This window comes from Symphalangus syndactylus, chromosome 19, assembly GCF_028878055.3.
Source record: "Symphalangus syndactylus isolate Jambi chromosome 19, NHGRI_mSymSyn1-v2.1_pri, whole genome shotgun sequence".
Lineage (NCBI taxonomy): Eukaryota > Metazoa > Chordata > Mammalia > Primates > Hylobatidae > Symphalangus > Symphalangus syndactylus.
The window spans coordinates 26141180-26154726 of record NC_072434.2 but is presented as its reverse complement, the minus strand read 5'-3'; the positions used below and the strand labels follow the sequence as shown (position 1 = coordinate 26154726).

Below are 13547 nucleotides of genomic sequence, written 5' to 3'. Positions count from 1 at the left end.
ACTATATTAACTTTGTAATCAGAAAATATTCAAAATGATATTAATAAACAAAAAACAAAACTACCTACCCAACATCTTTTCTGCACCTGAAAAAAAAATAGGACAGAGTTTCTGGCTGAGATACCTACAACAGTCAATGAGAATAGAGAAAAGAAGTAAACTGAGAGCTAAGAACAACCCTATCACCCCTCTACTGTATAGTATGTAGATCAGGAAGATTTGCTACTCTTACACTCTGTCTTCATTCTTAAATTGTTGTGTGAGGGTTTTCTTCTTGAAGACATTGCAAGAGAGTTCATATTTCATATCACTCCAAAATATAAATTTTATATTCATTAACAATTACCTCCTCAAATACTCATGTACTCTTAATTAGTGATGTCTTTTCATTCCTAATTTGTACACTGGAAAGCATTTAAGCTAAAGGCATTTAAGCTAAATGAAAGAAAAAAACTAAGTGAGATGATTAAAATATAATCTAGTGATTTATTTATGTAGCTTATTATGTAACTCTTCAGTTTTGTGTTATTTTCCCAGCAACATTTTGTGATTTTCCAAAAATAAACCATGGAATTCTATATGATGAAGAAAAATATAAGCCATTTTCCCAGGTTCCTACAGGGGAAGTTTTCTATTACTCCTGTGATTATAATTTTGTGTCTCCTTCAAAATCCTTTTGGACTCGCATAATATGCACAGAAGAAGGATGGTCACCAGCACCAAAGTGTCTCAGTGAGTAAATGCCCTGTTCATTAAATGGATGTCATTCAGTGAATAGAGAAGGATATACCAGACAAGATCATAAGGTCTTGATAATCACGGGGGCGGTGACCAGAGGAGCTGGAAAGATGGGAGATGTAGTCCTCCTATTTTGAGATGCCTCCTATGAGAATCAGGGAAGAATAAATATGTCAACTGTCTTGCATTACCTGGAAATGCTCTACATGTTGAAATACATTAATTTTTTAAACTAATGATTAATATATTTTACTGCTAATATTTCTTTACTAATATTCATTTGGCAGCAGCCTGATCATAGTTTTCCTTTTAAATGTCATTTTTATACATATTCTGTTTTGAATTTACCATTCTTTTGCATATTGCAAGGAGGTTTAGCATTTTTACTTTTATATTTCAATAAATAATTTCTTTGGTCCTTAGAGTGTAGCTATATTAACCCTCCAATAAATGTAGAGAGCAGACTCCGATGATAACAGGTGTATTAAAAGAGAAAACAATTGGGAGACAGATAGATGAGGCAACAAAGGAGATAGCAATGATCTTTCTCCTAAGAAACATTTATGAGAGTTAAGAGAGAAATAGATATATGGAGATGTTCTTTTGTCCCTAAAAGAGTTGCTAAACATAAAATATTTTATTATAAAGACCATAGAACAACAACATGAAATATTTTCTTCTATACATACACATAAAAGACCCAAAAATATATTTCATCATATATATAGTAGCATGACTTAACTTCTTTTGAAAATGTTTATATTTGATATCAGCTTTGAAAGATTTCCTTTTTGGTTTTTTGTTTGTTTTGTTTTGTTTTTTGAGACAGAGTCTCATTCTGTCACCCAGGCTGGAGTGCAGTGGTGCCATGTTGACTCACTGCTACCTCTGCCTTCTGGGTTCAAGTGATTCTCCTGTCTCAGCCTCCAGAGTAGCTGGAATTACAAGTGCGCACCACTATGCCCGCTAATTTTTGTATTTTTAGTAGAAACAGGGTTTCACCATGTTGGCCAGGCTGGCCTCGAAATCCTGGCCACAAGTGATCCACTCACCTCAGCCTCCCAAAGTGCAGGGATTACCAGCGTGAGCCACTTCACCTGGTTTATTAAAATATTTTAAAATGCAGTTGTACTTTTTCTTTGCTACTTCCATCTTGTATATTAATCCGTTTTTGGTATTTAGGACTGTGTTTCTTTCCTTTTGTGGAAAATGGTCATTCTGAATCTTCAGGACAAACACATCTGGAAGGTGATACTGTACAAATTATTTGCAACACAGGATACAGACTTCAAAACAATGAGAAAAACATTTCATGTGTAGAACGGGGCTGGTCCACTCCTCCCAAATGCAGGTCCACTGGTAAGTACAATGCTGTTCTCTCAGATGCTGTTATATATTATAAAGTTTAAAAGAAATAAATCTTTTTTTACAGATTAAATATAGGTTAAATACAGGCTTTACCACATACTTCTATCATTATTCATTTGATTCTCAGTTCCAATTGTGTCTAAGTGGATGTGCAGTAACATAGTTTGCCTACCTATATAAATCAAATATATGTGATAAGTAAAAATATTAGACAAGGATACACCTTGAAGATAATCCCTTGAAGTTTAAATAATACCTGTGTGTGGTTTATAGTATCAGGTTAGTTGACAAGAAATGGTTACAAAACTGAAGCACTGAAGTGAAAATAAATCCAACTCTAGTTAAAATGTCTTATAAGTAAGACAGTAATATTTATCTTTATTTAAATTCATATGCTCTATTCGATAAATCATCAATTCCTAAGTTTTAGAAAGTCCATACTTCTGAGAGGTATGTTTATTTGTGAGTAGCTTAGCATTTGGAAAACGATTCTTTTGGAAACCTGTGGTATAAATGATGGCACCTCCCAGTCCTGTGTGAACTCTTGCAATTCTTCATCTTTATAGTTCCTCAGTAATTGTTTTTTGCCCAGCCCAATACGATTCCGTCCTATGCTTGCACAGCTCAGTATTCAACTAAAAACAAAAGGAGCCCCATGGACAATTCTATAGCTCTTTCTCTTCATACCACTTTCTCTCTCCTACTATGCCCAGTAACTTCTGGCCACCGCAGTCTCCAAGACTGACTTTATCAGTCTCAACTAAAGAAGACCACTGAGTTCTTGCTGAGTTCTCCCTCACAGCACAGAGTCTAGAAAAGGCCTCCCAGCAAACAGATGGGGCTGTGTGCTATGGTAGTTTGGGGTTTCGAGTTTTTTTCATTTTCTTAGTCATCACGGTCATGTGCTGGGTGATTTCCAGTGTTCTTGAAATATATTTTGTACAGTTTTCTAATTTTTTTCCTGGGAGGCTATGTTGATACCGGCTATTCCATCCAATAGGAAATAGAATCCGTGGTATGCTTTTCAAAAGATGTTATCAAATATTATTCCACATCTTTAATTCTTAATTTTAAACCTCTAGAGCAGGGCACAGTGGTGTGTGCCTCTAGTCCCAGCCACTGGGAAGGCTGAAGCAGGAGGATCACTTGAGCCCAGGTGTTCAAGGCTGCAGTGAGCTATGACGGCACCAGTGCACTCCAATCTGGGCAACAGAGTGAGACCCTGTCTTCACTAAATTTACACTTCTAGAAAATTGAGTCTTCTTAAAACAGCTGAAATGTGATAGTTTTTCAGTAAACAGTTAAGTCATAGCCCCTTTCTATTACTAGAGGATTAAACATTATTAACATTTGCAAAAAAACAAAAAAAAGAACGAATGTTATGAATACCAGAAAATTCCAGTGATTGAATAGGGTTTAGGATTTATAGGGTTCAGTGATGGCATAAATATTTCCATACTTTCTCTATGTCATGAACAAGCTCTCTTCATTTCGTGGGATGATGGCTATTGTCAGCCCAACAATTATAATTTAGAAGCTTGACAAATTAAGTTTGACCAGCTGTGTCCCATACAAGCTGGCTCTTGTGTACAGTCTAAGAATTTGTTAGCTTTGATTAAGTCTGTTGTTTTGTGACACAAAAAATATCCCCGGTTTAATTCATGTTTTCCCCATCTAAGAACTAGAATCAACCATACCTCCAATAAGTTCTGGTTCCATTCAGTGGGTAATGACATTTAGAAACTAAGTTGCCAAAATAAACTGGCTTCAAAACTTTTAGCACGTTTTATTTAATCTGACAAAGAACACATTTTTTTGTTCAAGTTCTCAGAATATTGCTACTTTTCCCTCTCTGCCTGTCACGTATTCCAAAAGCATAAGGCAACATATTGAGGTTATCAGAGTAGATGGAGGAAGTCAGAGTCTCCAAAGTGGAAGAATTTAGCGGAACACTCTATGTCCAAGGTTGAATGGTAGCTCAAGAACACTGTGGAGAGTTAATAAAGTTCAGGGCAACTAGACTCCTAGTGATAGCTGCACAGTCTGTTTTTTCATGTAAGGTAACATTTTGCAAGTTATGGTAATCCATGTTGCAGGGATTAGTACAGCGCAATCTCTGGGGGCTGTTATTTCGTTTACGACACCATGCAATAACCATATATGAATAAAGCAGCTGGGAAACCCTACATCAGCCAAGATTATTTATTTATTTATTTACTTACTTATTTACTTATTTATTTTTTTGAGACAAAGTCTCACTGTGTTGCCCAGGCTGGAGTACAATGGTGGGATCTTGGCTCCCTGCAAACTCTACCTCCAAGGTTCAAGCGATTCTTGTGCCTCAGCCTCCTGAGTAGTTGGGATTACATGCATGTGTCACCACACCCAGCTAATTTTTGTATTCTTAGTAGAGCCACGGTTTCACCAAATTGGCCAGACTGGTCTCCAACTCCCAACCTCAGGCGATCCACCAACCTTGGTCTCCCAAAGTGCTGACATAACAGGCATGAGCCACTGTACCCAGACAGATCGTTTTCAATGGCATTTAGTTTTTACAATTAGATTTTTTAAAAGATGATAATCAATAAAGAATTGCCATCCAAATATTGGAATAAAATACAGAGATTTAGGGATACAAGTTTTATATAAGTGAAATGAGTCACATTTTAGTGGGATTTGCTTGAGTAAACTGCAATCAAACCATTACAGTGCCTACAACAGTACATAAAACTAGTTTCTTTAAATAATATTTATGAGATTATTAGAAAATATTTCAATTTTTTTGTGTATACTTGATTTATTCAGATTATTTACTTTGTCTTGAATGTCAATTATGTAGTTTACATAAGAATTAATATATACTTTTATAAACTAACCATTAATGAAAGATGATTAAGAAAAATAAACACATATTCATATACATAGCTATTTCTAATTGAATCAGAAGATATTCATAATGAGTTAGTTTTTATAAACATACTAGTGATGGAGTTGAGAATAATGGAAAGGTTCAAAAAACCTAGAAGATGGGGTTTTTAAAAAGTCTTTGATATTTAGTTACCCGTTTGGTAAAATTGGGAATAATTTGCTTTATAATTTCCCTCCAACTTTCTGCCCATATGGGCGAAATTGGCCGAAAGAAAGGGGCTACAGTCCCTATACAAGTTCAAAACCCAGCAGGGCACTCCTTAAATCTTAAATCTCAAATCTCCAAAAAAGGTCTCATTTGACTCCTCGTCTCACATCCAGGACACACTGATGCAAGGGGTAGGCTTCCAAGGTCTTGGGTAGCTCCACTTCTGTGGCTTTGCAGGGTTCAGCCCCCAGGGCTGCTCTCATGGGCTGGCATTGAGTGCCTGCAGCCTTTCCAGGTGCATAGTACAAGCTGTTGGTGTATCTACCATTCTGTGGTCTGGAGGAGAGTAGCCTCCTACTCAAAGCTCCACTACGCAGTGCCTCAGTGGTGACTCTGTGTGGGGGTTCCAACCCTACATTTCCCTTCCACACTGCCCTAGCAGAGGTTCTCCATGAACCTGCAGACTCCACCCCTGCAGACTTCTGCCTGGACATGCAGAAATTTCCATACAACCTCAGAAATCCAGGAAGAGGTTCCCACCTGGAACCAAAAAAAAGCTCAGATCTTGTCTTCTGTGCACCCACAGGCACAACACCATGTGGAAGCTGCCAAGGTTCGAGGTTTGCACCTTCTGAAAAAATGACCTGAGCTATATGTTGGCCACATTTAGCCACGGCTGGAGCTGGAGCAGCTAGGACTCAGCAGGGCACCAGGTCCCGAGGCTGCACACAGCAGCAGGGCCCAGGCCCATGAAAATATTTTTCTCTGGGAAAGCCTCAAAGATCTCTGACATGCCCTGGAGTCCTTTTCCCCATTGTCTTAGGCTATTAACATTTGGCTTTTTGTAACTTATGCAAATTTCTGTAGCAGGATTGAATTACTCCCCAGAATATGAGTTTTTCTCTTCTACCACATGGTCAGGCAGCAAATTTTGCAAACTTTGTCACTCTTGAACATTTTGCTGCTTAGAAATTTCCTACTCCAGTTACCCTAAACCATCTCTCTCAACTTCGAAGTTCCACAGATCTCTAGGACAGGGGCAAATTGACACTAGTCTCTTTGCTACGGCATAGCAAGAGTGACTTTTGTTCCAGTTCCCAATAAGTTTCTCATCTCCATCTAAGACCACTTCGGCCTGGACTTCATTGTCCATATCTCTATAAGCATTTTGGTCAAAACCATTGAACAAGTCTCAAGGGGGTTCCAAACTTTCTCTCATCTTCCTGTCTTCTTCTGAGCCCCCTAAGCTGTTCCAACCTCTGCCTGTTACCCAGTTCCAAAGTCACTTCCACATTTTCAGGTATCTTTATAGCAGTGCCCACTGTACCAATCTACTGTATTAGTCCATTGTCACACTGCTATAAAGAACTTCTCCAACCTGGGTAATGTATCAGTAAAATAGGTTTGGCCGGACATGGTGGCTCACACCTGTAATCCTAGCACTTTGGGAGACTGGGGCAGGCAAATCACTTGAGGTCAGGAATTTGGGACTAGCCTGACCCACATGGTGAAACTCTGTCTTTAATAAAATATAAAAATTAGCTGAGCATGGTGGTGCACACCTGTAATCTCAGCTACTCGGGAGGCTGAGGCTGGAGCATCACTTGAGCCGGGGAGGCAGAAGCTGCAGTGAGCCAAGACAGTGCCACTGTACTGTAGTCTGGGTGACAGAGCGAGACTCTGTCTCAGAAAAATAATAATAATAAACAAATAAAGTAGGTTTAATTGACTCACAGTTCCACATGGCTGTGGCTTCAGAAAACTTACAATCATGGCAGAAGCGGGGGCAGACACTTCTTCACAAGGCAGCAGGAGAGAAACAAGTGGGCGAAGGAGGAACTTCCAAACACTTATAAAACCATCAGATCTCATGAGAACTCACTCACTATCATGAGAACAGCATGGGGGAAGCCATCCCCATGATCCAACTACCCCCCACCAGGTCTCTGCCTCAATACCTGGGGATTACAATTCAAGATAAGATGTGAGTGGTGTGAGTGGAGACACAAAGCCTAACTATATCAGGTGGCAAGTATGTGCAATAAATGATGTGAACGCAAAAAAGAGTAATCTCAAGCGCTCCAGCTACCAATATCTCCTCAGTCTTCTAATATCAGTCTCTTCTTGTATTTTTGATAGATTTGGAATAATTTAATGTAATTAAGTCTAAATAGCTGATCATTTTTTCAAGTTATGAGAAAAATATTGTATAGTATTAGTTGGTTCTACATTTCACTATTAGTTTATGCCTTATGGTCAATCTAGGAAGTGTTCAGTCGTTTTTTTATTGTTTTCAGCCCAGTACTTTTTCTCTTCTCTTTCTGGATTGCCTCTACTTAATTGTTGTTGTTTGTTGTATTCTAAAGGTCTCTGAAGCTCAGTTCAGCTTTCTGTTTTCAGTCTATTTTCAGACTGGGTAATTAATATTGCTCTGTATTGAAGTTCATGAATTTATTCATCTGTCATCTCCCAATGTATTATTAAGCCCATCCAGTGGTTGTTTTTTAATTCTTGTTTTACTATTTGGGTTTATAATTCCTATTGGATTTTTTAAAGCATCATCAATTTCAACATCTGTGTCTTCTTAGTGTTGTCTTTTGTTATTAATAATTGTCTTTTCCCTATTGAGAGTTTCCTGGTCCTTAATATGAAGAGTAATTTTTAAATTTATTCTAGATATTTTAGCTGTTATATTTTGAGTACTGGATTGCAAAAAGTCTTATTTGGCAGATTCCATTGCTGCCATGCTGGGTATAAGCCCAGGTTTCCCGCTTGGCTTCTGCTGACATCATGGGAAAATGGAGAGGTGTCTTGTTACTTGACCATGTGGGTAGAAGTCTACGTTCCTCAGTTGACCTCTGTTTATCTGGAAGTGTGGAGGGTGGTCATTGGCTTCTTAGGATCTTTCCTACAGTATGTAAGTTATTGTTAAAAATGATTTTTATTTTGTAAGGCTGCTCTTTTCCTGGGCTTTTGGGTATAGAAAGTAGGCTCTTCTGAGGATTTTCTTTTTTTGTCTGAACCTCATATCAATACTGGGTTGTGGTCTTCTCCAGTGTCCTATCCAGGATACAAAGGAGTGCATAAGAAAACCCACATGACACCCTGCTGTGTCATTCCTTGAGTCCTGAAGTCTCCAGCCACATCAAATTCTCTACATCTTTCAGAGTCTTTTAATGTTCTTTTCCTTTTTTTTTTTACATTGTGTCCAAAATTCGAGTTGTACTTCGCATAAGGAAGAGGTAGAAAAGTTTGTTCCTCATTTTGCCAATACCAAGAATCCAGCAATTCCCTTTTACTTTCTATTAATTTGTATTCTTTAAATTTTTCAAGGAGTTAATGTTTCTTTTGCAAGGCAAATGAAAATAAAGAATGAAATGACTACAGACCCAATAAACTCCAAACAATGTTGAATTTAAAATAAGAAACTTTCTGTGTTTTGTCATAGCTTTCTATCTGTTTAGCATGTATTCATTTAGAAAAACATTTCTTAATCCTGGAATACTACAAGGTGTTGTCTTTGTTAATGCTGTATGTGTTCATTCAGTGAGGAGAAAAGAACTTAAAATTTAACTTTCAGTTTGTAGGATAAATTTTACTCCAGGAATCATTTCATTCAGCACAAATCACAAAAGCCCTGATAGAATACAAAGTGCCTAGTTTGTATTTGCCTTATTTGAACTTGTATTTTTATTTGCCCTCCCAGTAAATCAAATGATGTTTTTTTAGTTTCTGCAGAAAAATGTGGGCCCCCTCCACCTATTGACAATGGAGACATTACTTCATTCCCATTGTCAGTATATGCTCCAGATTCATCAGTTGATTACCAATGCCAGAACTTGTATCAACTTGAGGGTAACAAGCGAATAACGTGTAGAAATGGACAATGGTCAGAACCACCAAAATGCTTACGTAAGTACTTTAATATTCTCATGGATTCTGGAAAAATCAGTGTGATGAGTCTGATATTTCACTGTTTGTAAAAGAATTTTCATAGATTAACAAACAAGCATTCTGCTGAATGCTTGCCTACCAAATGTTTATATGATAGAATGTAAAGTTTAGAAATTTTTCTCTTTATATTTATATTTTATTGAAAAACATTTAGTTGAGATAAATAAAAAGAATACATATTTATGTTCTACAACATGTTGATTTGATATATTTATAAAGCAATGATTACTATAAATTAATTAACACATTCATTACCACCTACGGTTACCATTGTGTGTAACTGTGTGTGTGTGTGTGTGTGTGAGAGAGAGAGAGAGAGAGAGAGATGAGGACTCTTAAAATCTGCTCTCTTTTCAAATTTCAAGTAAATAATACTATATTATTAGCTATTAATGTCTTTACATTTCTCTATTTGATTCCCAGTTCTTGTTCATCTTATTACTGAAAGTTTGGATTCTTTTTTTTTTTTTTTTTCCAAGACGGAGTCTCACTCTGTCGTCCAGGCTGGAGTGCAGTGGCGCAATCTCGGCTCACTGCAAGCTCCGCCTCCCGGGTTCACGCCATTCTCCTGCCTCAGCCTCTCCGAGTAGCTGGGACTACAGGCGCCCGCCACCACACCCGGCTAATTTTTTGTATTTTTAGTAGAGACAGGGTTTCACTGCGGTCTGGATCTCCTGACCTCCTGCTCCGCCTGCCTTGGCCTCCGAAAGTTTGGATTCTTTCACCAATATCATAATCAAACAAAAACAGCAATGATAGGTTCTAAAATGCAACTATCTTAATATGACAATTGATGTTATGAATCTTTGGTAATAACATCAAATTATCATCCATTAAATATAATACCTCATTTTTACATCATTTACCGTTTTAACTTTACTTAAATCTATGTTTTGTTTTTACAGCATTGGTTTGGAAAGGATTTTGAGAAATAATTCCTTAACCATCATATAACATTCTACTTGAAAATCTGAGAGTCAGTGAAGATTTGCATACTACTTAATGTTTTATGTTCATTTTTTTCTACTTTCAGATCCATGTGTAATATCACAAGAAATTATGGAAAAATACAGCATAACATTAAAGTGGACAAACCAACAAAAGCTTTATGCAAGAACAGGTGACATAGTTGAATTTGTTTGTAAATCTGGATATCATCCAACAAAATCTCATTCATTTCGAGCAATGTGTCAGAATGGGAAACTGGTATATCCCAGTTGTGAAGAAAAATAGAATCAATGGCATTACTATTAGTAAAATGCACAACTTTTTTCTGAATTTACTATTAAATTTGTTTTCAATTTCATTTTCCAAGTACTGTTTTACTCATTTTTATTCATAAATAAAGTTTTGTATTGATTTGTGAAAATGCAATTACAATCTGAGACGTGTCACAATGGTGAGGACTATCTTCACCAAATCTAAAGAACAACCTAGGAATTGTCTTTTTTTTCTTTTTAAAAATATTGATAATAACTGTATATATTCATGGAGTACATGGTAATGTTTCCATATATATAATGTATAATGGTCAGTTAGGGTAATTAGTATATCCATTATCTCAAACATTTTTCATTTCTTTGGGTTAGGAGCATTAAATATTCTCCTTTCAGCTATCTGGTACTCCATAGTATATTATTGGTAACTGAAGGAATTATATCTAGATGTTACCCCAGGTATCTTGAAATGTCATTTCCTAACAGTCACAGCCTGGGAGCTCATGTTGGCCTTCTTTCAGAGCTTGCAACTATGTATATCCACATAACTAATCAAAATAATTTGTGTTTTGGTGAGAATTAGCAACTGCAATGGCTAGTTTTATGTGTCAACTTGGCTAGGCTATTAAGCCCAGTTATTTACTCAAATGTTAATCTAAGTGTTGCTGTGAAGAAGGTATTTTATAGATGGAGTTAATAACATCTACAATAAGTTGCCTTTAAGTAAAGATTACCCTTGATAATATGGGTGGGTCACATTCAATCAATTGAAGCAGTTAGAGTCAAAACTTAGGCTTCCCAAAGAAGAAGAAATTCTACCTCAAGACTGTAACATCAACCCTTGTCTGAGCTTCTACTCCATTAGCCTATGAATTTTGGACTTGCATATATCCACAAATTAAGTAAACCAATTGCATAAAAAAACTCTCTCTATCTCATCTATCTAAATACATCTCACACTGTACATTCTGTTTCTCTGGGAAACACTAATACATCATCTTACCACTTAATTTTTTTAACCAATTAAAATCTCTCACTATCTTCCTAGGATTTGTATCACTTAATATTCACTAGAGAGGCTAGTTTGATCAGTGATAAAATTCTCATTTAACAAGAACAACTAAGACTGGGTGAAGAGAGAACTTTTCCAAAGTCTGACTATAAGCTGGTAATTGAATTCACCACCAAATTACAAACCATTTATTTTAAAGAATCTGTGGTTAAAATTAACCTGGCAGGCACCAATATTTTTCTGTTTTGCAAAACAGATCACATATTTAATGTTATTTCTCCAGTATTTATGATCATCTGATCTCTAAAACCTGGCGCTTGGAAGGTGGGATCTGTTGATGAAGGGTCAGACCGAAGGAGTGCCATGATTTAACCTGTGTCTTCCCAAATCTCCATCAGAACCTTTGTCACACATTTTTAGTTCAAATATTTCTCTCAATATTGCTGGGTTAAATTGTTCATTTTCTTTACTCTCCACCATGAGATGTTTTAATTTCACCAAACTTGTTAGCAGCAACCAAGAAATTGTATTTCTACTAATTTCTTCATCATATTGTATCTTATTCTAAATATATTTTTTCACAAATTCTGGAGCCAAAGTCATATAATCCAAACTCCACTCCTACTATTCATCCCAGATAATCTTCCTCAGAGGATTTTCCCTTCAAAGAAAAAGTGGATTGGTAACACTCTGGCAATAGAAGTTTGTCAGACCCTCCATCCTACCCATTTTTAAATTTCATGGTGCCTTTACCATCTCATGAAGAAGGTGAGAAGCTGAGTGTCCATTTCTGATACCACTCTGCAACTCCTACACTGCTCAGCTAACAGCAGTGATCTTGCTTTCAGAACTAACAATTCACACTTTTACCTATCATTATGTTAACTTTTAAAAGTTATTTTAAACAGCAATAATGTCAAGAGCATAGTGAGAATTGTAACTCCCACGTGTGGCTTCTGACTGTCCAAATCTGTCCTCAGAATGCATGTGGCAAAGAGAGACAATAGTTGCTGAGTGTCTGTCGTCTCTTAAGTTCCTCCATCTCTTGTACTTTATAAGTCGATGAGCTCCCTCAGCTGCATCTCATGAAATCCAGTTATTTATTATACTTATTTTAGATGAACAACTTAAAAAGCATGATTTGAGCACCTTAACCCAGAATCTTATTTATCTTGGATCTGGTGTACAAGTTTCTCTTGCAAGAATTTTAACAAGGGTCACATTATCAGTCTTCTATGAAATTAGAGAAAACACCAGACTTGTTTTTAAACCTTTTCTTAAAGAAACATGCAGAAAACCCAAAAACATGGGTGAGCACTACATAGGTAAAGAAATAAAACATTATTATTTCATCAGAAATACAATTTAACTTTGAAAACTTAAATTTAAATATGATTTCTAAAATAGTTAAGACTTGGTTATATTTGATGTCACCAACAAAGATGAACTAGGTAAGTAATCATAATGGAGTACATTCTTAATTACAATCATTTTTATGACACGTATGTACCTCAGAGTGGAGATAATTAAAATATTAGCATGTAATGCAGCATAGTTACATTATGCAGATTAAAGATGTCCCACAAATAATTTGAAAATCCTCTGATTAAGTGATCTATTTCCCCATCATCTTGAACTTGTGCTAACCCATGACTGCTTTGACCAATAGGATATAGTATAAGTATCTCTATGTCAATTATGGATAAAAGCTTTAAAGAAAAATAACAGCTTTGTCTTTAGTAGCTTCTAACCAGTACGTGAGAATTCTTACTACCTTGTAGAGAGGCCCTGAGAGTGACAGAAGTCACCTGAACCCCAAATTTCACCCATTGTTGGCAAAGCACCAAATATGTGACTGAAGACATGTTAAACCATCAACTCCAGAATATGTACCAGATAAATAACATTGAATGCCTTTATTAATGCCCAAAAAAACAAAAGAATTATCCGTCTGAATCCCACCAAAATTACTGTCCCATAGAATTGTGAGATGTCATTAAATGATGTACTAGAAAAGAATAAACATCTCAAAACACTAAACTAAGCTTACAATATAAGAAAGTAGGAAATAATTAATATTAATGAAGAAATCAATGAAGCAAATTCAATTTAGAAAAAATATATTTTAGTAATCTTCTCAAAGAACAAATGAAACGAACCAATGCTAATTCTTTGAGAATAA

General features: G+C 36.3%; 1 protein-coding gene across 1 annotated transcript in view; it reads left to right on the top strand.

Annotated features, from left to right (window-relative positions):
- LOC129458233 (complement factor H) overlaps window positions 1-10369 on the top strand; it is a 209050-nt gene extending 198681 nt beyond the window's left edge. The window contains 2 exon segments of the mRNA XM_063613713.1: window positions 8912-9094; window positions 10170-10369. Of these exon segments, the coding sequence (XP_063469783.1) occupies window positions 8912-9094; window positions 10170-10369 (383 nt within the window).
- Window positions 10370-13547: the final 3178 nt, after the last annotated feature.